Source organism: Mauremys mutica, chromosome 25, assembly GCF_020497125.1.
Source record: "Mauremys mutica isolate MM-2020 ecotype Southern chromosome 25, ASM2049712v1, whole genome shotgun sequence".
Lineage (NCBI taxonomy): Eukaryota > Metazoa > Chordata > Testudines > Geoemydidae > Mauremys > Mauremys mutica.
Window position 1 is genome coordinate 12,370,214 of NC_059096.1, and position 24,889 is coordinate 12,395,102.

General features: G+C 53.2%; 1 protein-coding gene across 2 annotated transcripts in view; it reads right to left on the minus strand.

Annotated features, from left to right (window-relative positions):
• The window catches only part of LOC123356421 (alpha-2-macroglobulin-like protein 1), a 79,727-nt gene that overhangs the window by 28,026 nt on the left and 26,812 nt on the right, over positions 1-24,889 (minus strand). For both annotated transcript variants that reach the window (XM_044999665.1, XM_044999666.1), the window contains exons 11-17: positions 20,899-21,063; positions 19,040-19,270; positions 6,657-6,720; positions 6,370-6,515; positions 3,826-3,975; positions 3,030-3,218; positions 749-872 (exon numbers count right to left, since the gene is read on the minus strand). In XM_044999665.1, the coding sequence (XP_044855600.1) occupies positions 749-872; positions 3,030-3,218; positions 3,826-3,975; positions 6,370-6,515; positions 6,657-6,720; positions 19,040-19,270; positions 20,899-21,063 (1,069 nt within the window). The remainder of the gene's footprint in view (positions 1-748; positions 873-3,029; positions 3,219-3,825; positions 3,976-6,369; positions 6,516-6,656; positions 6,721-19,039; positions 19,271-20,898; positions 21,064-24,889) is intronic.

Below are 24,889 nucleotides of genomic sequence, written 5' to 3' on the forward strand. Positions count from 1 at the left end.
GCGCTCGGTACCGAGAGCGGAGGAGCAAGAGCTGCCTCCGTCAGGAGCTGCTTGAGACGAAAGACCCACTCCCCTTTGTTCTCGGATTAAAGGCCTCACAAATGCGGCCCTTATCTGTGAGGTGAGATTCCTCGAGGCACTTAGGAGAGGATCTCTTGTCGGCATTGGCTTGAGGCCGGCCGAGCATTATAAAACCCTGTGGACCGGGCATCGGACCCGGCACCAGGTGAGGGGAAGGGGATAAACCCCGAACCCCAGTGAAATAAATACACTATACTATACTACAAACAAATAAAGTTAACTACAACTATAAAAATCTGAACTATATACGATACTTAACGAGAGAAACTACGAGTAGCTAGGGAAGTGGAGGTCAGCTAAGCAGTGCTCCACTGTTCCAACGACCGACACGGGCGGTAAGAAGGAAATGAGGAGTGGGTGGGTCGGCTGGTGTATATATCCGGCACCATGGTGGCGCCACTCCAGGGGGCGCCCAGCCAACCCACTGAGTTGCTAGGGTAAAAGTCTTCCGACGAACGCGCATACACCTACATGAAATGGATATGAGCAATCACTCGAAGAAGAACACTGGAGAAACCCTCCCACCCTGGCCCCATTGAGAACAATGGAGAATCCGAACCCAGGTCCCAGGCCCGATCTATGAGCCCACAGGACCGTATCCCCTCAGAGGGCAGAGAGGGCATTTGGAATTGCTGATCAAGAGGGATGGAAGTGCCCAGTCACTGACCTGGTGAGGACAATGCGGGGCCACGCCAGACAGGTGAGGCTAGGACAGCATGACGTGTTAAAAAGTGTTCATGTTCACAGGGCTCCTCGGTGATGGTGTTGGTGAGAATTTTCAAAGCCGCATCCTGGGTGAGAAGGAAGACAGAGGAAAAAGCATCAGAAGCTGCTAAAATAGGGGCCTGTGGCATCATACTTTGGCCTTTCTCCTCCCCCACCTATGCTAGAAGGAACAAGAACGCTTGCTGTACCGACAAGCTCTGTTTTAGACCGTGTTCCTGTCATCAAATAAACCTCTGTGCTACTGGCTGGCTGAGAGTCACGTCTGACTGCAAGAACGCTGGGAGGACAAAGACTTGAACTGAGGAGACTGGTCCCAGGCTTAAAAGGGGAAGCCTGTGTGTGCTGAGGGAGGCCAGGCCTGAGGCCCTGATTGTTTCCTGTGCTGTGTTCAACTCTCAATAAACCCTCCTGTTTTATGCTGGCTGAGAGTCACTCCGGTCTAGAGAACAGGGCGGGGGGAGCATCAACCCCTTCGGGGGTGAGGAGGCCCGGAGGGTCCAGAGTACATGGACTCCCTGAGGGGGCCCATGGCAGAGACAGACGTGCTAAGGCTCAGAGAGGTGCGGCTCCAGGAGGTGGAGGGGCCTAACCCCAAGAGAGAGTGGACCCCCAAGAAGGGCTGTCGCACTGGGAGGGGCACCCCCCACGGACCGCACGGGGCCAAGAGTGGGCACGATCTGTGAGTCCGTGACACTTACCTTTTATTTTCTTTAGTAACTATCTCTGAGCTTTTGTGCCCACCACTTACAATCACTTAATCACCGTCTTTCTGTAGTTAATAAATCTGTGTTATATTTTACAGAAAACAGGGTGTTTTGGCTGAAGTCTTGGGAAATCTCAGCGGAGGTTACAAAGGCTGGAGTGTCCCCTCTCCACATCGAGGGAGGGGTGGGCTGGGTAATAAACTTACACTGGCCAGGCTTCTGAGCAGGACAAGAGGGAACAGTTCCGGGGTGCAAGGCAGGGGGCTTGGGAGGTTGGCTGGTGCCTTCCTCTGTGTGATTCGTATGCGGCGCTGGGAGCATTCATGCAATGTGCTGGGTCGGGGGCTCCACATGCTGTGGTGCTGAGTGATCACAGCGCCTGGAGGGGTTTGCTGCTTGTCACTAGCAAAGCACTGGGAGAGACAGCCCAGGCTGGAGAGTGAAGGGGGCACAGCAGTATCCCAGTTCCAGGGTGCACCCGGGGATCCCATCACACAGAGCTGTGCCTGCAGCAGGAGGAGAGGGGCCCGTGAACCTCGAAGGGTCCAGGCTGCCTCAGTCCAGCTCTGAGGAGCCTGCTGGGATTCTCCTAACCGGGTGCTGGAGGCTTTGCCCTTCCCTCTGCTCGATGCTCGTTTCCTTGGCAACCCTCTGCAGGAATGGCAGCGCCTGCACGTGGCTCTTACAGCCCTTGAAAACGTCGCCCTCAACCCCAGATTTCGGTCTCGGGCAAAACTGCCAAACAGAGCCGCTGCAGAGCGGAGGCAACGGGCGGAACCCGCAGCCTCCGAAACCTGCCCAGGGTGGGGCCTGAACTCACAGCCCGTTGGCACCCTGGAGATTCACGGGCCACAGCACGTCCCCTGGCGCCCCTCGGTCACTCTGACACCAGACTGCCTGCAAACCCGCTGGTTCCACGGAGCTCCAGCCTGGCTGCACATGCGCCTCCCACTCTCTGGGGCCTCCCTTCAGGTCACGCCCACCCTGCCCCCTCACATCAGGGCAAACAGCATGAAGAGAACCGGGCAATCCTGTAAACACGTTTTATGAGGGGGGCTCAAATGACCCCACATGTGGCCCACTAGGCCAACCCTGCCCTGCCATGAGGCACAGCAAATCTCAGGCCAGGCTGTGGATGTCAGAGCACTCAGACACTCCTCTTTAAACAGCCGGCGACACTCAACCTCCGCTCGAGCAGAGCTGCCACCCCCCTGCAATGTGCAGCACCGGCCCATGGGGTATGTAATATCCTTGTGCCCAGGAGTGGGGCGGGATGAGGCGTTCCTGCTCCCTGGATACACCGGGGATCTGTCCCAGGGCCTGGGCCATGTCTGAAGGTGGCTGGGGAGGTGTATCCCAGGCCTGAGTTTGCTAGGAGCAGCCCTGGGTATTCATTAGAACAGGCCGGGCTGTTTGGTGGGATTTGCCCTTGGATGCCGGCAGCTCTGGGCACATCGGAGCCAGTTTAGTCCTTTCAGGCTACAGAGGAGTGTGAGGCCTGGCCAGGCCCAACCCTACCTTAAACAGGCTGTAGGCGTTAGCCAGTGTGGGAGTCCGGCTGCTAGTCCCTCTGCGACACCTCCACCTGGGACCTAAGGCACGGCAGTGAGCAACTAGAATGGCACTGTGCGTAGAAGGACATGACTCAGGCTCTCGCACTGCGTCAGGATAGTCTCCTCGGGGAAAATCCGGGAGCAGGTTATAGACCTAAAGACAAACACACATGACATCAGCCATGAAACCAAGACACGAGCTACCCCAGAGCCAGCTCCTGCCCCTCCTCCCACTAACACATCACCCCACAAACCTCCACTCTCGCCCCAGCCTCATCTCTAGCCTGGACACCCCCCCAACCCTGCCCAGCACCCATCCCCATCCCCCACGTGGGCATCTGTCCCTGCACCTCTCACCCCCCAGCCCTAGGAGAGGGACCTGCGGCTCCCAACGCCCTGGGAGAACCTGCTGTACATGGGGGCAGGGAATTCTCCTGCCCTGGCCCCTGGGGACCAGCTCTGCCCTGGAGAGCGAGCTCCGGTTACCGCAGCCATTATCTCAGCTCCGAGCTCCATGTTCCCAGCCGGAGCCGGGGTGAGGGGGTGCCAGGAGAGTGGCACTGCAAGGGCTGATGGGAGAACAGGCAAGGCAAGCGGGAACCCCCCAGAGTTAGGGGGTGACAAGTGCCATTGGAGCAGCCCTCAGATGGGGAGAGGTGGCCTCAAGAGGTGTCCCCCAGCGGCCGTGCATCACCCTCCCTGCGAGGGGGGAGGACTCGTCGGGAGAGGCCAGGCAAGCAGCCGAGTTGCTCTGGACTCACCGTGTCGACGCTGAGCTCGGCCTCGGGCTTCATGAGCAGCACGCTCTGATCCACGGCGCGGACGGCGCACAGGGACCCGGGGGCAGCCTGCACCCGCAGCTGGAGCTCTGAGCCCGGCAGGGCCCGGTCCTGCGAGAAGGCCAGCTTCACCTGGCGAGGCACAGCGCGTCACAGGGGAGGGGAGAGACCCCCGGGGCAGGGGGAGACAGGCCCAGGCGGGGGGCAGGGGGGGCAGGCACCGAGTGTCACTCCGGCCCCAGGCCCGGCTGGCTGAAGGGCTGGGGCTTTGGGAGTCCTGCTGGGGGTGGGGGGTCGAGGCAGCCCAGGCTCATTCAGCGCCCCCGTGGGACGGCTCAGGGAGCTGCAGTTATTCATAGACACCCAGGGGTGGGGTAGGAGGTGCAGGGGGGTAGGGATACGACAGGATCACCAGCCCCAGCAGATAAAACTCTGGAGTCAGACTCCTGAAAAGTCCTGAGATTCTTGACGAGGACAAAGCCCTGGGCTGCAGCCAGTCCTCTGGCTTCTCCGCTCCCCGGCTTCCCCCCGACTCCTGCAGTGTGTCTGGACACGCACAGCACTGCCCGGGGAGTGAGGGGGGTCGGCTGAAGGCTGAGCGATGAGGCCAATACCAAGCAGATGCCAGTTGCCGGGGGGGCAGCCGCCATTGCTGAGGGGGGGCATTGAAATGCCTCCAGGTAACAGTGCACTGCCACCCCAGGCTGGGGGGGGGTCAGAAGGGCCACACTTACCCCCAGGGCAGTGGGGTGAAGTGGGAGGGGGCAGAAGGACTCAGCCAGACCCCACAAGATGGAGGGGAGAGGTGGAGGAGGAATTCTGTATCTGTACCTCCCTAGTCCCAGAGGGGAGGGGCCTTCCCCCCAGCTGTCCCCTATGTGCAGTGGGGAGGGGGCTGACAGCTGGTCCCTGGCGAAAGCTTTTTCTCAATGACAGGGACGTGCCCCTGCCAGCTGCCCAGAGAGGGGAGCTCCAGCCTTCATGGGGTGGGGGAGTCTCTACTGGTCAGCTGGCTGAGAGTGGGAGCCGGCTGCCGGCCCAGAGGAGGAGAGGGGCCCCTCCCCTCATGACACTTGTGCCCCAGTCGACTGGAGGGGCAGCGGCCCCTTAGAAGCCCTCTAGAGAAATATGGGCAGCTGGCCCCCCGCAAGCCTCCAGAGGGGAAGGGGGCTCAGACCATCATATCCTGCCCCCGCCCCAGGAATCTCCCCGGCTGGGCAGGGCAGGCGCGGGTTGGAGGATGGGCAGTGGGTAGGGCTGAGGTGGCAGAAGTTCTGGGGGGTGGGGGAGCAAGTGGCTGTGGAGACTGGGGAGTGGGGGGGGGCTCAGGGTGGCAGGTACCTGCCGGGGAGCCCAGAGTGGGCCGGGGAGGGGCCGGGTCCCGGTCAGTGGGATGGGAGGGACAGAAGCAGGAGCTCTGGGGAGCTGGCACAGGGAGGTTGTGACAAACTAGGAATGTTCTTAATGTTTTCTCTGAATACTGTGCTGGTGCCTCAGTGTCCCCTAGGCAGTTCTTAAGTGTCTAGCAGAGCAAAGTGCCAGTGCACCTAAATGCCTGACACTCTGTCTCCTAGCAACGGATGGTCTGGGCCCCTCCTCCCCTGCAAGGTGCCAACTGAAAGTGTTGGAGACAAAGAGGTCAGGTGACCTCCTGGCCCGGGGAAAGGAGCTGAGCAGAGAGGAGGGGCTGGAAGGGTTTTCAGTTTGGAGCTGGCTGGGAACGAGGAGTGAGGGCAGACGTGGGGGTCTGGCTCACTGCCTCCCAGAATGGACCCGGCCGAGGGGTCCGGTTCTCTGTACCTACAAGCTCTGTTTTAGACCGTGTTCCTGTCATCTAATAAACCTCTGTGTTACTGGCTGGCTGAGAGTCACGTCTGACTGCGAAGTGGGGGTGCAGGACCCTGTGGCTTCCCCAGGACCCGCTGGGGCGGACTCGCTGTGAGAAGCGCACAGAGGGGCAGAGGATGCTGAATGCTCCAAAGAGAGACCCAGGAGGTGAAGACGTGTGAGCTTCTTGCCCTGGAGACAGTCTGCTCCGAGGGAGAGGAGGCTCCCCAAAGTCCTGCCTGGCTTTGTGGGGAGCAGTTCCAGAGCATCGCCCGGGGACTCCGTGACAGAGGGCGAGGGGTGGAGCAGGCAGGCAGCAGGTACCTGCTGGGCCCGGAGTGAGGGGCTGAGTCCGTGGGGGAGGCAGGCTGGGCTGGGGGAGGCAGGAAGGGTTTGGGGGAGCAGGTACTCGCTGGGGCCAGGGAGAGCGGAATGGGAGGGGGAAGGGCAGGCACCTGCTCCTCCATTGTGCGGGGGCCGGAGCTCTTCCCGTCACCGTGGGAACGCCTGCAGGCGGGGGCGAAATGGCTAGTGAGCAATTCAGCAGAGCTGGCACTGCCCCAACGACCCTGGCGCTGCTGTGAGGCCAGGCAGGGAGGGGCCGGGGGCACCCAGCGATGCCCCTGCTCAGGGCTCCTGTTATGGGGCAGGGAGCGATTCCCCCACCCAGAGGCTCCTCCACCCAAGCCCCAGGCTCACCTTGTTCGGGAGGCACTTGGGCACGTGCAGCCGGGAGCTGTCGGCAGCCATCTCGCCATCGGGCAGCACCGTGTAACCCAGCACCTTGGCAGCGGGCGCCAGGTCAGCTCCGACGGGCAGCTCCACAGAGAAGGAGCCCTTCAGCCCTAGGGATGGTGGGAAACGTCCAGGGGAAGTCAGGCCCAACCAGCAGAGCCCCTTCCCCCAGCCCGGCCCCTCTCAGGGGGCTCAATCCCCAGTTGTCCCCTGGGTGCCCCTATCTGCACAGACCCCTCCCCCCCACTTACCAGCCCCCTCCCTGAGGTCCAGCCCCTTGTGGAGGATCCTGGCAATGGCTCCCTTGGCCACGACCTGCGGAGGAGGAGACGGGAGTCACTGAGCTGTGTGACGCTGTGTGGAGTCTGGGAGACACTTTATGGTATTGTTGATACCAACATTATAAAATTGCAGGGAATCTGGCCAGAGATGCCATGGAAGGGGTCTGTGGAAATGGTGCGATTTGCCAAGTATGAGGATCTTGTTTCTATCTTTGTATCACCTTTGTAGTGTGCTCTAGGTCTGTGTGGTACATCTGGATTTCTAAACTCAGGCTGTGGTTCTGGGTGACACCCCCAGACAGCTTGGCATCAGCACTGCCGAGCCTGTTCGATGGCCCATCACGGATCATCAGCCCGACAGTGACCCCATTGGCAGGAACTAGGGGATACAGCTTAGGAGCCAGCAAGGCACGTAGGGGCAGGCTGGTGGACAGAGAACTCTAAGGCTTTTCCATGCCACGTGCTGGGCAGCTTGTGTTTGGGACAAAGGAAGTACCAGCCGCATGGCAAAAGAAATATAAAGCGCAGCTGCATCTTCTCCATTTTGTCTCCATTCCTGCTTCTTTCCTCTGGAGTAACTTTTCTACAAACGAAGCTCTGAACAAAGGACTGAACGACCCATCCAAGCTGGGGATCTGTTCCAGAGGGACTTTCAAGCCAGCAAACTCACCAATACTGCTCAGAACCTGATCTATGGACTTTGAAGTCTCTGTGTGTATGTGATTGTTTTACCATTTAACAACTCTCTTCTTGGTCTTTCTTTTTTTCTTATAATAAACCTTTAGTTTATAGAGAGAGGAGGGGTTCACGTTCATTAGGAACTGGGGAAACTTTTGGGATGGGGGGAGCCTATACAGGAGAGATGGGCTCCACCTAAACCAAAGTGGAACCAGACTGCTGGCACTAAACATTAAAAAGGTTGTAGAGCAGTTTTAAAACTAGGTGATGGGGGAAAGCCGACTGCTGCAGAAGAGCATGTGGATCGGACACAGACTTCTCTTAGGGGAGAGTCTGATGATAGAGAATCTCCAGGTTATAGTCAGGAGCAGAGGACGGAAGAGGATAATGTAAGGGCCAGATCAGATGATAAACAGTCACATAAAAAAGAATCTGACACATCAGAAAAGGGCAGACAAATAAACAGAGACAAGTTTTTAAAGTGCTTGTACACAAATGCTAGAAGTCTAAATAATAAGATGGGTGAACTAGAGTGCCTTGTGATAAAGGAGGATATTGATATAATAGGCATCACAGAAACCTGGTGGACTGAGAGCAATCAATGGGACACAATCATTCAGGGGTACAAAATATATCAGAAGGACAGAACAGGTCGTGCAGGGGGAGGAGTGGCACTATATGTGAAAGAAAATGTAGATTCAAATGAAGTAAAAATCTTGAGCAAATCCACATGTTCCATAGAATCTCTATGGATAGAAATGTCATGCTCTAATAAAAATATAACATTAGGGATCTATTATCAACCACCGGACCAGGACAGTAATAGTGATGATGAAATGCTAAGGGAAATTAGAGAGGCTATCAAAATTAAGAACCCAATAATAGTGGGGGATTTCAATTATCCCCATATTGACTGGGAGCATTTCACTTCAGGACGAAATGCAGAGATAAAATTTCTCGATACTTTAAATGACTGCTTCATGGAGCAGCTGGTACGGGAACCCACAAGGGGAGAGGCAACTGTAGATTTAATCCTGAGTGGAGCGCAGGAGCTGGTCCAAGAGGTAACTATAGCAGGACCGCTGGGAAATAGTGACCATAATATAATAACATTTAACATCCCTGTGGTGGGAAGAGCATCTCAACAGCCCAACACTGTGGCATTTAATTTCAAAAGAGGGAACTATACAAAAATGAGGGGGTTAGTTAAACAAAAGTTAAAAGGTACAGTGACTAAAGTGAAATCCCTGCAAGCTGCATGGGCGCTTTTTAAAGACACCATAATAGAGGCCCAACTTCAATGTATACCCCAAATTAAGAAACACAGTAAAAGAACTAAAAAAGAGCCACCGTGGTTTAACAATCATGTAAAAGAAGCAGTGAGAGATAAAAAGACTTCCTTTAAAAAGTGGAAGTCAAATCCTAGTGAGGCAAATAGAAAGGAGCACAAACACTGCCGACTTAAGTGCAAGAGTGTAATAAGAAAAGCCAAAGAGGAGTTTGAAGAACGGCTAGCCAAAAACTCCAAAGGTAATAACAAAATGTTTTTTAAGTACATCAGAAGCAGGAAGCCTGCTAAACAACCAGTGGGGCCCCTTGATGATCGAAATACAAAGGAAGCGCTTAAAGACAATAAAGTCATTGCAGAGAAACTAAATGGATTCTTTGCTTCAGTATTCACAGCTGAGGATGTTAGGGAGATTCCCAAACCTGAGCTGGCTTTTGTATGTGACAAATCTGAGGAACTGTCACAGATTGAAGTGTCACTAGAGGAGGTTTTAGAATTAATTGATAAACTCAACATTAACAAGTCACCGGGACCCGATGGCATTCACCCAAGAGTTCTGAAAGAACTCAAATGTGAAGTTGCGGAACTATTAACTAAGGTTTGTAACCTGTCCATTAAATCAGCTTTGGTACCCAATGACTGGAAGTTAGCTAATGTAACACCAATATTTAAAAAGGGCTCTAGAGGTGATCCCGGCAATTACAGACCGGTAAGTCTAACGTCGGTACTGGGCAAATTATTGAAACAATAGTTAAGAATAAAATTGTCAGACACATAGAAAAACAAACTGTTGAGCAATAGTCAACTTGGTTTCTGTAAAGGGAAATCGTGTCTTACTAATCTATTAGAGTTCTTTGAAGGGGTCAACAAACATGTGGACAAGGGGGATCCAGTGGACATAGTGTACTTAGATTTCCAGAAAGCATTTGACAAGGTCCCTCACCAAAGGCTCTTACGTAAATTAAGTTGTCATGGGATAAAAGGGAAGGTCCTTTCATGGATTGAGAACTGGTTAAAAGACAGGGAACAAAGGGTAGGAATTAATGGTAAATTCTCAGAATGGAGAGGGGTAACTAGTGGTGTTCCCCAAGGGTCAGTCCTAGGACCAATCCTATTCAATTTATTCATAAATGATCTGGAGAAAGGGGTAAACAGTGAGGTGGCAAAGTTTGCAGATGATACTAAACTACTCAAGATAGTTAAGACCAAAGCAGATTGTGAAGAACTTCAAAAAGATCTCACAAAACTAAGTGATTGGGCAACAAAATGGCAAATGAAATTTAATGTGGATAAATGTAAAGTAATGCACATTGGAAAAAAATAACCCCAACTATACATATAATATGATGGGGGCTAATTTAGCTACAACGAGTCAGGAAAAAGATCTTGGAGTCATCGTGGATAGTTCTCTGAAGATGTCCACGCAGTGTGCAGAGGCGGTCAAAAAAGCAAACAGGATGTTAGGAATCATTAAAAAGGGAATAGAGAATAAGACAGAATATATTATTGCCCTTATATAAATCCATGGTATGCCCACATCTTGAATACTGTGTACAGATGTGGTCTCCTCCAAGGGTAGTTAAGGACGTTGAGGTCAATGGTAATTGGGACAAAATACAACATGGTTTCACAAAAGGTAGATCGTGCCAAACCAACCTGATCTCCTTCTTTGAGAAAGTAACAGATTTTTTAGACAAAGGAAATGCAGTGGATCTAATTTACCTCGATTTCAGTAAGGCATTTGACACGGTTCCACATGGGGAATTAATAGTTAAATTTGAAAAGATGGGGATAAATATGAAAACTGAAAGGTGGATAAGGAACTGGTTAAAGGGGAGACTACAACGGGTCATACTGAAAGGTGAACTGTCAGGCTGGAAGGAGGTTACTATTGGAGTTCCTCAGGGATCAGTTTTGGGACCAATTTTATTTAACCTTTTTATTACTGACCTTGGCACAAAAAGCGGGAATGTGCTAATAAAGTTTGCGGATGACACAAAGCTGGGAGGTATTGCTAACACAGAGAAGGACCGGGATATCCTACAGGAAGATCTGGATGACCTTGTAAACTGGAGTAATAGTAATAGAATGAAATTTAATAGTGAAAAGTGCAAGGTCATGCATTTAGGGATTAATAACAAGAATTTTAGTTATAAATTAGGGACGCATCAGTTGGAAGTAACAGAGGAGGAGAAGGACCTCGGAGTATTGGTTGATCACAGGATGACTATGAGCCGCCAATGTGATATGGCCGTTAAAAAAGCTAATGCAGTTTTAGGATGCATCAGGCGAGGAATTTCCAGCAAAGATAAGGAGGTGTTAGTACCATTATATAAGGCACTGGTGAGACCTCATCTGGAATACTGTGTGCAGTTCTGGTCTCCCATGTTTAAGAAGGATGAATTCAAACTGGAACAGGTTCAACAGGTTCAGGATGATCCGAGGAATGGAACACCTATCTTATGAAAGGAGATTCAAAGAGCTTGGCTTGTTTAGCCTAACCAAAAGAAGGTTGAGGGGGGATATGATTGCTCTTTATAAATATATCAGAGGGATTAATATTAGGGAGGGAGAGGAATTATTTAAGCTTAGTAACTATGAGGACACAAGAACAAATGGATATAAACTGGACACTAGGAAGTTTAGACTTGAAATTAGACAAAGGTTTCTAACCATTGGAGGAGTGAAGTTCTGGAATAGCCTTCCAAGGGGAGTAGTGGGGGCAAAAGACATATCTGGCTTTAAGACTAAGCTTGATAAATTTATGGAGGGGATGGTATGATGGGATAGCCTAATTTTGGCAATCAATTTGGCAATTGATCTTTGATTATCAACAGGTAAGTATGCCCAGTGGTCTGTGATGGGATGTTAGATGTGGTGGGATCTGAGTTACTACAGAGAATTCTTTCCTGGGTGCTGGCTGGTGAGTCTTGCCCACATGCTCAGGGTTTAACTGATCGCCATAATTGGGGTCGGGAAGGAATTTTCCTCCAGGGCAGATTGGCAGAGGCCCTGGAGGTTTTTCGCCTTCCTCTGCAGCATGGGGCACGGGTCACTTGCTGGAGGATTCTCTGCGGCTTGAGGTCTTCAAACCGCAATTTGGGGACTTCAATAACTCAGACATAGGCTAGGGGTTTGTTATAGAAGTGGATGGGGGAGATTCTGTGGCCTGCGTTGTCCAGGAGGTCAGACTAGATGATCATAATGGTCCCTTCTGACCTTAAACTCTATGAGTCTAAAAAAGATATTCTAGCACTAGAAAAGGTTCAGAAAAGGGCAACTAAAATGATTAGGGGTTTGGAGAGGGTCCCATATGAGGAAAGATTAAAGAGGCTAGGTCTCTTCAGCTTGGAAAAGAGGAGACTAAGGGGAGATATGATAGAGGTATATAAAATCATGACTGATATTAAGAAAGTGGATAAAGAAAAGTTATTTACTTATTCCCATAATACAAGAAAAGATGGTTACTCACCGTTGTAACTGTTGTTCTTCGAGATGTGTTGCTCATATCCATTCCAGTTAGGTGTGTGCGCGCCGCGTGCATGTTCGTCAGAAGATTTTTACCCTAGCAACACTCGGTGGGTCGGCTGGGCGCCCCCTGGAGTGGCGCCACTATGGCGCAGGATATATACCCCTGCCGACCCATCCACCCCTCAGTTCCTTCTTGCTGGCTACTCCGACAGTGGGGAAGGAGGGCGGGTCTGGAATGGATATGAGCAACACATCTTGAAGAACAACAGTTACAACGGTGAGTAACCGTCTTTTCTTCTTCAAGTGATTGCTCATATGCATTCCAGTTAGGTGATTCCCAAGCCTTACGTAGGCGGTGGGGTCGGAGTTAGATGTTGCAGAATGCAAAACTGCTGAGCCAAAGGCTGCATCATCTCTGGACTCTTGGACCAATGAGGCAAAGGTGTGGACCGAGGACCAGGTAGTTGCATGACACATCCCCTGAAAGGGTATGTGAGCCAGGAAGGCAGCAGAGAAGCCTGAGCCCTGGTGGAATGTGCAGTAAGGTGGCTCTATGGAACATGGGCCAAAACACAGGAGGTGCGGATGCACGACGTCATCGAAGATGAAATCCTCTAGGAGGAGACAGGTATGCCCTTCGTCCGGTATGCCAGTACAACGAAGATTAGGGGGCGTTATGAAAGGGCTTTGTCCGCTCGGTATAGATTGCGGACGCCCTACGGACGTCTAGGGAGGGCAATTGTTGCTCTCCTTGCGATGAGTGTGGCTTCAGAAAGAAGACCGGAAGGAAGATATCCTGGTTGATATGAGAGGCCGACACCACCTTAGGGAGGAAGGTCGGACGTGGTAACAACTGCTCTTGTCCTTGAGGAACACAGTATACCGTGGGTCCATCGTGAGAGCCTGAAGCTCGGAGACTCGTCTGGCCGATGGAAAGGCTACAAGGCAAACTGTCTTCCAGGACAGGTATATCAGCGAGCATGTTGTCAGTGGCTCGAATGGGGCAGTCATAAAACTGGTTAGAACCAGGTTGAAGACCCAGGTTTTGGCGGGGGCCAACTGGGGGGGTATAAACGCTCCAAGCCCTTGAGGAACCTAGATTCCACAAGGTGTAAGAATACGGAGCGGCCACTCTCCCCTGGGTGGAAGGTAGAGATGGCTGCCAAGTGTACCCTCAATGATGACCACGCCAGGCGCTGCTGTTTGAGAGACCAGAGGTAGTCCAAGATGGAATGGATCGGGACCTCGGCGGGAGAAACATTGTGCGTTTCGTAGCAGCAGGAGAAACGCTTCCACTCGGCCAGATATGTTAACCGAGTGGAAGATTTCCTACCACGCAGGAGAATCCTGTAGAACCGAGGCAGAACAACTTAACTCGGATCGGTTTAGCCGCGCAGCAGCCATGCTGTGAGGTGTAGGGATTACAGGTCTGGGTGGTGAAGCTTGCCGTGATCCCGCGTTATGGGGTCTGGGCAAAGAGGCAGGGGAATAGGGTTGGCTACCAACAGGTGTAGCAACCTGGTGTACCAGTGCTGCCTGGGTTACGCTGGAGCGATCATGATCAGGTGCGCTCTGTCCCTGCGGAGTTTTAGCAGGACCCTGTGAACCAGTGGGAACGGTGGAAAGCGTACAGCAGATGGCTCATCGACGGCATCAGAAAAAACCTCCAAGATCGAGCCCAGGGAGAGGCCTTGGAATGAGGAGAACTTCTCTCTCTTTTCGTTCTCGCGAGAGCAAAGAGGGCTATGCGGGGAAAGTCCCACTTCGGGAAAACGGAATGGATAATGTCCGGAGGAAACGACCACTTGTGAGACAGGAAGGATCTGTTGAGGCGATCCGCCAGCTGAAACGCCTGGTATACAAGGCAGACTGCTCTCAGCTCTCGGACATTGATGTGTAAGGCCAGCTGTTGAGCCGACCGAAGGCCGTGAGTGCGAAACTGACTCAGGTGAGCACCCAGCCGAGAGATGGGGTGTCTGTCATGTGGGACCCCGAGGGGTGAATGGAACAGCATCCCTGGATATACCAGGGAGGGCCTCGACTCCTGGTTGAGGGAGCCTAGGATGCTCGGGGGGAACGAGACGACCATGAGTATGCTATCTCTGCCCGGGTGGTACACCAAGGTGAGCCACGATTGAAGTGGACGGAGGCGAAGCCTGGCATGTTTGGTTACAAACGTGCAGACAGCCATGTGACTCAGGAAACCTAGGCAAGTGCGAGCCAAAGTTGTCGGGAAGGTCCGTAGACCTTGTACAATTGTTACCATCGCCTGAAACTGAGGCTGAGGTAAGCAGGCTCTGGCGAGACTGGAGTCCAGGATGGTCCCAATGAATTCTATTCCCTGTGTGGGAATCAGAGTGGATTTTTCTATTGATCATCAGGCCTAGACACAGGAATAGGTTCGTGTCGATGCCCACATGACTGGTAACTTGGGACCGGTGGTCCCTCGAATGAGCCAATCGTCTAGATACGGAGAACGTGTATCCGACGGTGGCGAAGAGAGGCGGTGACTACAGCCATGCTCTTTGAATACACTTGGGCTGTATAGAGGCCAACCAGGAGGGACGTAAACTGGAAATGACGACGGTAGGCCCCAAACTGGGGGTACCTTCTGTGTGGAGGAGAAATGGCGACGTGAAAATACGCGCCCTTCATATCGAGGGCGGCATACCAGTCTCCGGGATCCAAGGATGGGATGACGGTCCCCATGGGTACCATGCAGAACTTAGCTGTATCATGAACTTGTTGAGTTCCCGCAGGTCTAGGGGATTGGGAATTAGTGGGAGTAGAACCCTTTGCCCCTTTCGTCCTTAGGTACCTCCTCTATAGCTCCGATGAGAAGGAGCGTCCGCACCTCTTGCAAGAGGAATCGCTCGTGAGAGGGGTCCCTAAGAGGGACGAGGATGGGTAGGCTTTTGCCCCATTGGTGGCTAGAAGGACCCTAATTTTGGCTCCTTTGGGTTCGTGATTGACGCCTACGACCGCGTAAGCCACACCCGCTGGCAAAGTCCTGTCTTTGTCTAGAGCGGTGAGGCTGGGGACGGAAAGGTCGGCGCTGAAGCATCGGCGTGTGCATGCCGAGAGAGAGCGCAAAGTGACCCTGCTGCCCTTTAGGCTTTGCAGCCTAGGGCCATTTTTTTTCCAGAGAACAGGCCTTTGCCATTGAAGGGAAAGTCCTGTATAGTGTGCAGCAGCTGCGAGGGAAGGCTCGATAACTGGAGCCATGAAATGCGCCTCGTGGCAACACCTGAGGTCAGAGTCATGGCAGCGGAGTCAGCTGCATCCAACGAGGCCTGGAGGGAAGCTCTCGCCAGCTTCTTCCTTTGCTCCAGGAGGGCATCGAACTCTTGACGGGAGTTCTGAAGAACCGACTCTGTAAATTTGTCCACCGCCACCCATAGTAGTGGCTAAGCAGGGCTTGCTGGTTTGCTACACGAAGTTGCAGGGTCCCCGCCGAGCACATCTTACGGCCCAGTAAGACCATTCACCCAGCCTCCTTGGATCTAGGGGCTGGTGCCTGCTGGCCATGGCGTTCTGTCCCATTGAGGGACTGGACGACAAGGGAGCGGGGGGGGGAGATGTACATATAGGTACTCATACCCCCTGGAGGATACCATGTACTTGCGTTTCGATAGAGGAGGGCCCGAGGAGTATGTTCCTGCCCCCACCTCATCTGGGGAGGAGGAAGAAGAAAGGCCAGGGACAAGCGGATCCTGTGTGGGCTCGCGCTCCTGGACGACCTCCTGATCCGATGGGATCCGGGAGCCCGGTGGCTGAACCGGGGCTTGCTCTGTACCGGTCGGAGGGGGACGGCTAAATGTCGCCTCTGGCACCCAGTGCTCCGACGGAACAGAGCGAGATGGGATCACAGGTACGCCTCTGGCGTGGTAGTACGCCCAAGGTGACTAGAATGACCACTGATAGGTCTCCTGGAAGACTCTGGAGGGCACATCGGAAACAGAGTACTGCGCATATGAAGTGTCCGCGCGGGACGACACTGATGCATGGCTGGATGGCCCTGGAGGAGCTGAAAAGCCCTTGTTAGAGTCTCCCTCTCTAACTGACGTCACTCGATGCGGCACTGGGGATCGGTACTGGGAGGCATACCGGTACTGAGAACGGGACCTGCCACCGGAGTGGTGCTGGGCGGTCGACCGAGATCGCAAGGCTCGATGTCGGGAGTGGCTACGGGAGTCCCGGTGCCTGGAGTGGTGCTGGGAGCTGGAGCGGTGCTGAGTGTACCGGGCCGGCGAACGGGACGCTGACCGGTGCCGCGAGTACTACTGGTACCGAAATGGAGAACGGTGCCGAGACTGTGAGCGGCATCGGGACCTCGATCGGTGACAGGACCGAGAACGTCTGCGGGACCGTGATCATGAACGGTGCCGCTCCGCGGTGCCGACGGGAGGGTGGTCTGATCAAGGCAGGCTTCCCGATCAACTATATAACCCGCACCGGCGGTGCCGGGGGTTGAGGCAGTGCAGACGCTGTCATTGCAATCAGCTCCTTCGCCGTGGAAACTGTCTCCGGCGTGGAGGCAATAGTGAGCTCGACCACAGCTCGCGCCGGGGAGCTTTCAGGCACCGGACTCGACGGCTCTTGCGTGGCCGGGATCGACAGTGCCGGTATTGTCGGTGCCACGGCAGGTATTGGAGTTGGTCGGTCCAACTTAGTATAGCGCTCGGGTTGCGGAGCAGGCGGCTCTGACACAGCTTAATAGTGAGCTCAACCACGGCTCGTACCAGGGAGCTTTCAGGCAGCGGATTCAACGGCTCTTGCGTGGCCGGAATCGACAGTGCCAATACTGTCGGTGCCGCAGCAGATATTGGTGCCGGGCGGTCCGACTTAGCATAGCGCTTGGGCTGCGGAGCAGGCGGCTCTGACGCAGCTTAATAGTGAGCTCAACCACGGCTCGTACCGGGGAGCTTTCCAGCACCGGGCTCGACAGCTCTTGCATGGCTGGAGTTAACGATGCCGATATTGTTGGTGCCGCGGCAGACATCGGTGCCGGGTGATCCGACTTAGTATAGCGCTCGGGCTGCGGAGCAGGCGGCTCAGATGCAGCAAGAGTCTTGTGCCTCTTCATCCTCCAGGAGAGGGATCCATGCCGAGCGGACGTCAGAGCCAGCGACGGACGGTGCCGAGAGGCCTTGGCGGTACCGGCGATCCAGTGCCGAGGGAGCGCTTCTTGAAGACTAACCAGCGCTCAGTGCCAAGAGCGGAGGAGCAACAGCTGCCTCCCTCAGGAGCTGCTTGAGACGAAAGTCCCGCTCCCCTTTTGTTCTCGGATTAAAGGCCTTACAAATGCGGCACTTATCTGGTAGGTGAGATTCCTCGAGGCACTTAGGAGAAGATCTCTTGTCGGCATCGGCTTGTGGCCGGCCGAGCGTTGTGAAACCCCGTGAACCGGGCATCGTACCCGGCACCAGGTGCGGGGAAGGGGATAATCCCCGAACCCCTGTGAACTAAATACACTAACTATACTACAAACGAATAAAGTTAACTACAACTATATAAATCTGAACTATATACAAGAATTAACAAGAGAAACTACGAGTAGCTAGGGAAGTGGAAGACAGCTAAGCCGCGCTCCACTGTTCCAACGACCGACACGGGCGGTAAGAAGGAACTGAGGGGTGGATGGGTCGGCAGGGGTATATATCCTGTGCCATAGTGGCGCCACTCCAGGGGGCGCCCAGCCGACCCACCGAGTGTTGCTAGGGTAAAAATCTTCCGACGAACATGCACGCAGCGCGCACACACCTAACTGGAATGCATATGAGCAATCACTCGAAGAAGAACAAGGGGTCACCAAATGAAATTAATAGGCAGCAGGTTTAAAACAAATAAAAGGAAGTTCTTCTTCACGCAGCGCACAGTCAACTTGTAGAACTCCTTACCTGAGGAGGTTGTGAAGGCTAGGACTATAACAGTGTTTAAAAGGGGACTGGATAAATTCATGGTGGTGAAGTCCATAAATGGCTATTAGCCAGGATGGGTAAAGAATGGTGTCCCTAGCCTCTGTTCGTCAGAGGATGGAGATGGATGGCAGGAGAGAGATCACTTGATCATTGCCTGTTAGGTTCACTCCCTCTGGGGCACCTGGCATTGGCCACTGTCGGTAGACAGATACTGGGCTAGATGGACCTTTGGTCTGACCCGGTATGGCCGTTCTTATGTTAGTTTCAGACACTAAAGGACTGGCTGGCAGCATGGTATTTTAGGTAAGATCCACACTAATATTGGCCTGGTGGCGTGGGTGACCCTTTGGGGTCAGAAGAACCTTTTGTATAGCGAGCAGAGGTTTTAAATGACTTCTCACTGTACTGGACCTAGGTGCTGATTGGGAGCCAGAGAACTGGAATGCAGTAAAGGGGGTTGTGTGATTTCTTTTTTAGCTTGTTGATAACCAGTGTGGGGGATCAGGACCAGTTTACGACTGGTTAGTGAGTCTAACTTCAGTGTGAGCCACCAGTTTTGGGAGAATCTGCTCTTCTTTTTGCAGCCTTTACAGGGGGCTGACAAATACCCCGACGTGGGGATGGCCATGCAGGCTGGAATCAGGGCAAGGTGTAGCCGCTCCTCCCCATGGACTGAGCCAGCAGAGGTGGGGGTGCAAGAAAGAGGATTCAGGCAGGTATCCCATTCCCCAGCCCCCTCAGGCCAGCCAGCCCCCGCTCTGGGGCCGGATTGGAACCAGAGCCCCTAGTCAGGAAAGAGGAAAAGCCCCGTCCTGATCTAGCCCAGCCCTTGTAATTCAAAGGAACCGTTCAATTCCCCACTGCTCTGCTATGGGGTTACAGCGCTGACTCCACACCTCCTGCTCTCTCTCTCTCTCTCGCTCTCTCACGCACACACACACACACACACACACACACACACACACACACACTTCAGTCTCCCAAGACGGGCTCACCAGGAAGATGAACTCCAGGCTCCTGGACCCGTTCTCCAGGGCCTCCCTAGCAATGACGTAATCCACCTGGAGCTGCTGGGCCTGGTCGCAGGGCAGCCCCCCTCCCAGCCAGCGGATCTTCAGGAAACTCTGGCTCTTGGAGTAGAAGGGCTGCAGGTAACGTTCGTCATCCGGGTAACTAGGAGAGACTCTGTCATGCTCAGCGCTGTCGTTCACCTGCTTGAAGTGCCCCTGGGGGATAGAGAGAGCGATGGGACTCGCCGGGGTGCAGAGCACACAGCACAGGACAGAGATGCAGCCGGGGCAGGCCAGGCTCTGATGCTGCCGGCTGAGCTCACCCCTACGGCCCCTCACCCTGCGTCCGTAAGAGTGACATGGAAAACCCCAGCGGTTCCAATGGGGCAGCCCCTGAGCTGAGCTGCCCGAAGGGGGCGACCTTCCTAACTAAACCCCACCCCAAATATTAATAAGAAGACAAGTGGTGGCACTAAGATGCTGTTTGCGTCACCCCATTGATGGCTCTGCTGGTGGGGTCTGCGCCTCCCGCCCTCCACCACCATCTGTCCTGGCTATTCAGCCTGCAGGCGCTTCAGGCAGGGCCGTTTGCTACACTGAGTGTGTGCAGCACCCAGCACCATGGGGCCCCGATCCTGGTTGCTCCTTAGGCACCACCGCAATAAACATCAACAATCACAGACACAACAACAGAGGCTTGTAGCCCTAAGGATTAATCTGCTGGTCTGGATAAATATCTTTCTTATCAATTTGAGTATTTGATGTAATAGGCTTATAGATTTATATTAAGAATAAGTTGGCTGTAATGCAAGAGACCTACAGGTCAAACATCCTGTACATGACACTAAGGCAACTTTAGCACATTTTGGGACCCTTACTCAGAGAAGTAATAATAGACAAAATACCTATGCAGATGTCTGGAGACCGTTGACTGAACCAATAACAATAAAGGGTGGAAAAGGGGGATTTTTGCCCACAAATCTAACAAGTACACCACAAATGCGTACATACCATTCATACACACATACATACTAGCCAAAGGGGTAAGTGTATCCTAACATTTCCATGGGGGAAAGATGAAATTTGGGCATAGGAGGAAGGATTTCCAACTAATGCCCTATAAAAAGGTGAGACAGCTCACCATTAGGCAGGCAATCTACCCATCTATTTGCTCCTGTCTACTCTTCATTGCCTCCACCTTCAACTACGTATCGATGCTACCCATCTACGATGACTAATAACTATGAATAGGCCGCAGTATTATTTCTTTTCAAACTGTAAGTGAAAAGGGATTTAATTTCCCGTACGTTTTATTTTAGTTAAAGCATATAGAGTTAAATTAGAAAGCAAACAACTTTGCAGTAACTTCCTCTGCCAGAGGTGTGAAAACGCCCAAGGCGGTGCTGCTGTATTCTAACACCAGAGTGTGAGTATTAATCAAGTTTGCATAAATCATAAATATATATCTTAAAGAACTGTGATATTTGTAACTCTGTAATCCTAACTGTTTTACCATTCGCTTACCATTTCATTGATTTTAATAAAAAGGTCTTTATGACTATATCTGTCTCAGTGTAAGCTCCTGTCATGACCCCAAAGTTCCTTTTATAAACTCTGTGAAACCTGATTCAGGACGAACTTTATCTTCTGATCAAACATATTGGCGAGCCAAACCCATACTAATTAATATCCAATAATTATTATTAATATTATTAATTAATTAAAATTAAATGAATAAAATTAATTAAAGTGGATAAATTACATCAACACTACTAACACACCCCAAATCAGGCTACAAGCTGGAGAGCTGGGGCCCCACTGGGGCTCAGAGGCCCGTCACTTACCCTCAGAGTGACGCTCCCGGTCCAGCCGGAGGTGTCCAGCTCGAAGGAGGCTCTGCCAGACTCGTCCGTCAGGAAGGTCTGGTTCTTATTCTCATCCCCAGAGCTAACAAAGAGCTGCAGCTTCTCATTCTTCAGCGCAGAGCCATCTGCCGCCTTCAGGAGCATCTGAGCCGGGAGAGAAAGGGGGAGACGCACAACTCAGGGGAGCAGACTCCTGGGATAGTGTTGCCAACCAGGGGCTAAAGAGCTGGCTGGGGGCAGAAAGAGACAGTGCAATCCAGCCCTGAGATGCTCTGGGAAAGCCCAGGGCTGGGATGAGTGTTGGGGTGAGGACTGAGGGGCATTAGCAGATCTGGGAAGACATTGGGGCAGGACTGGAATAGCTGGGGGTGCTGGGGTGAGCACTGAGGGGTAACAGGTTGTCTGACCCCTTGACTGAGCCTTCCCTTGGGATGTGGGACTCTGCAGTCCAGCCACCCCCCAGACCCTGAAACCAGGGCCTCAGATCTCCCAGCCCCCTTGCTTTGCTTACACACATTCCCTCTGAGTCCCAGCTGGGCTGTGGCCACACTGGGCTTTAAGATTAACCCCTTAGGGACAATGTGGTAGGCAAGCAAGGAACCCAGGGTTAACAAAGGAATTTCTAAACCACAGATCAAGAGTTACAGATCTTTGCCAGAGAACAAATGTCCTGATGAGCACCCTTCCCTAGTCTGACCTCACCCTGCCTCTGACTCTGGGGTTTGTCAACAGTTCAGGCTGGGCAGAATCCCTCCCGGCTTGTCTGTCTCCAGCCAGGCCTTCTGGCACGTGGTGATGGTCGGCACGGCTGCACAGAGCAGCTCCCCTTCTTAAGTAGAGCCTCTCTGGACCCTTCTGCTATGTGCTCAGCTGGAAAACTCCTTCTCCCTCCCCCAGACATGCTCACCCCACCTGCAGGCCCTTGTGTAGAAAAATGTGGGGGTGGGCCAGTAGTTAAGAGACAATCAAAACTGATGGCGCTAGATTGCCATCTTAAGATCTTCTCTAGGATAGTCCTTCAACAAAGTGTCACACACCTTTTCTAGGCTGGACACCTGTCGAGAATACAGTATGATAATCTGCCTTGGGTAAATTTAGGCATGTGCACAGCACATCATACAATGGGAAGGTACTTACCTGTTAGTAACTAGAGTTCTTCGAGACGAGGCGGCTCTAGCCATTTCGCCGCCCCAAGCATGGCGGCACGCCGCGGGGGGCGCTCTGCCGGTCACAGGTCCCGCGGCTCCGGTGGACCTCCCGCAGACATGCCGCAGACGTCCCACCGAAGCCGCGGGACCAGCGGACCCTCCGCAGGTACGCCTGCGGGAGGTCCACCGGAGCCGCCTGCTGCCATCCCGGCGACTGGCAGAGCACCCCCCGCAGCATGCCGCCCCAAGCACGCGCTTGGCGTGCTGGGGCCTGGAGCCGCCCCTGCTTCGAGATGTGGTGTCTATATGTGCTCTACTTCTGGTGTGCGTATGCCCCATGCACCGGAGATCTGAATGCATTAGCCACCAGTGTCCATGGGTTCTGCCTGCACCCTGCATGCCTCCCTTGGGAGCTGGGATCTAAGCTATAACTAGTAAGCTGTGGTGCACTGGTCCTTTGGAAGCAGCGGGCCTGGTAACTCTGTGAGTGCCCAGAGGAGAAGGGGCCGGACACTACAGGGGACACTCAGAGGGCTGGGGGCTATTACTTTCCAGCAGCACTATCACCTGGCCAGGTGTTCCTCATTTTGTAGCTGTTCATTTGATTTCTCCTTCCTAAGTGACATCTTCATCATATAGACCCATGGGAAGGAGGCCCTTGAAGAATTCCACCTGGATTTCAACAATTTCCACTCCACCATCAACCTCAGCCTGCACCAGTCCACACAAGAGATTCATTTCCTGGACACTACAGTGCAAATATGTGATGGTCACATAAACACCACCGTATACCGGAAATCTACTGACCGCTATACTTACCTACATGCCTCCAGCTTCCATCCAGGACACATCACACGATCCATTGTCTACAGCCAAGCCCTAAGATACAACTGCATTTCCTCCAATCCCTCAGACAGAAAAAGACGGTTACTCACCTTTGTAACTGTTGTTCTTCGAGATGTGTTGCTCATATCCATTCCAGTTAGGTGTGCGCGCGCTGCATGCATGTTCGTTGGAAGATTTTTTCCCTAGCAACACTCGATGGGTCGGCTGGGTGCCCCCTGGAGTGGCGCCACTATGGCACCGGATCTATACCCCTGCCAACCTATCCACCCCTCAGTTCCTTCGTGCCGGCTACTCTGACAGTGGGAAAGGAGGGCAGGTTTGGAATGGATATGAGCAATACATCTCGAAGAACAACAGTTACAAAGGTGAGTAACTGTCTTTTCTTCTTTGCGTGCTTGCTCATATCGATTCCAATTAGGTGATTCCCAAGCCTTACCTAGGCGGTGGGGTCGGAGTGACATGTTGCAGAATGCAAAACTGCTGAGCCAAAGGCTGCATCATCTCTGGACTGTTGGACCAGAGCATAATGTGAAGCAAAGGTGTGGACCGAAGACCAGGTAGCTGCACCACATATCTCCTGGATAGGTACATGAGCCAGGAAGGCGGCAGATGAAGCCTGAGCCCTGGTAGAGTGTGCGGTGAGGTGGCTCGATCGTACATGAGCCAAGTCGTAACAAGTACGGATACACGCCGTTACCCACGATGAGATCCTCTGGGGTGAGACAGGTAGACCCTTCATTCTGTCTGCCACTGCGACGAAGAGCTGGGGCGTTTTACGAAATGATTTTGTTCGCTCGATATAAAATGTGAGCGCTCTACGGACCTCCAGGGAGTGCAATTGTTGCTCCCGTCACGATGAGTGCGGCTTCCGGAAGATGACCGGAAGGAAGATATCCTGGTTGACATGAAATGCCGAAACCACTTTAGGGAGGAATGCCGGGTGTGGTCGTAACTGCACCTTGTCCTTGTGGAACACAGTATATGGTGGGTGCACCGTTAGAGCACAAAGCTCGGAAACTCGTCTGGCTGATGTAATGGCTACGTGAAAAGCTGTCTTCCAGGACAGGTATAGCAACGAGCATGTTGCCAATGGCTCAAATGGGGGAGACATAAGTCTGGTTAGAACCAGGTTGAGGTCTCATGTTGGGGCGGGGCATCGTACTTGTGGGTATAGGTGCTCCAGGCCCTTAAGAAATCTAGAGACCATAGGGTGTGAGAACACGGAGCGGCCACTCCCCCCTGGATGGAAGGTAGAGATGGCCGCCATGTGTACCTGCAATGAAGATACCGCCAGGCCCTCCTGCTTGAGAGCCGAGAGGTAATCCAAGATGGTTGGGATCGAGGCCTCAGTAGGGGTAACACTGTGTGACCCGCACCAGCAGGAGAAACGCTTCCATTTGGCCAGATACATTGACCGGGTGGAAGGCTTCCTGCTAACCAGGAGTACTTGCTGTAATGAGGCAGAGCAACGCAACTCTGACTGGTTTAGCCATGCAGCAGCCACGCCTTGAGGTGAAGGGCCTGCAGGTCTGGGTGGCGAAGTCTGCCGAGGTCCTGCGTTATGAGGTCTGGGTGGAGTGGCAGGGTAATCGGGTTGGCTAGTGACAGGTCGAGCAGCGTGGTGTATCAGTGCTGCCTGGGCCACGATGGAGCGATCAAGATTAGGTGCGCTCTGTCCCTGCGGAGTTTTAGCAGGACCTTGTGTACCAGCGGGAACAGCAGGAAGGCATAAAGCAGATGGTTCGTCCACGGCATCAGGAATGCGTCCGAGATCAACCCCGGTGAGAGGCCTTGGAAGGAGCAGAACATCTGGCATTTCCTGTTCTCGCAGGAAGCAAACAGGTCTATGTGGGGAAATCCCCACCTCTGGAAAACCAAATGAATAACATCCAGGCGTATCGACCACTCGTGGCAAAGGAATGACCTGCTCAGTCAATCCACCAGAGTGTTCCTAACCCCCGGGAGAAAGGACGCTA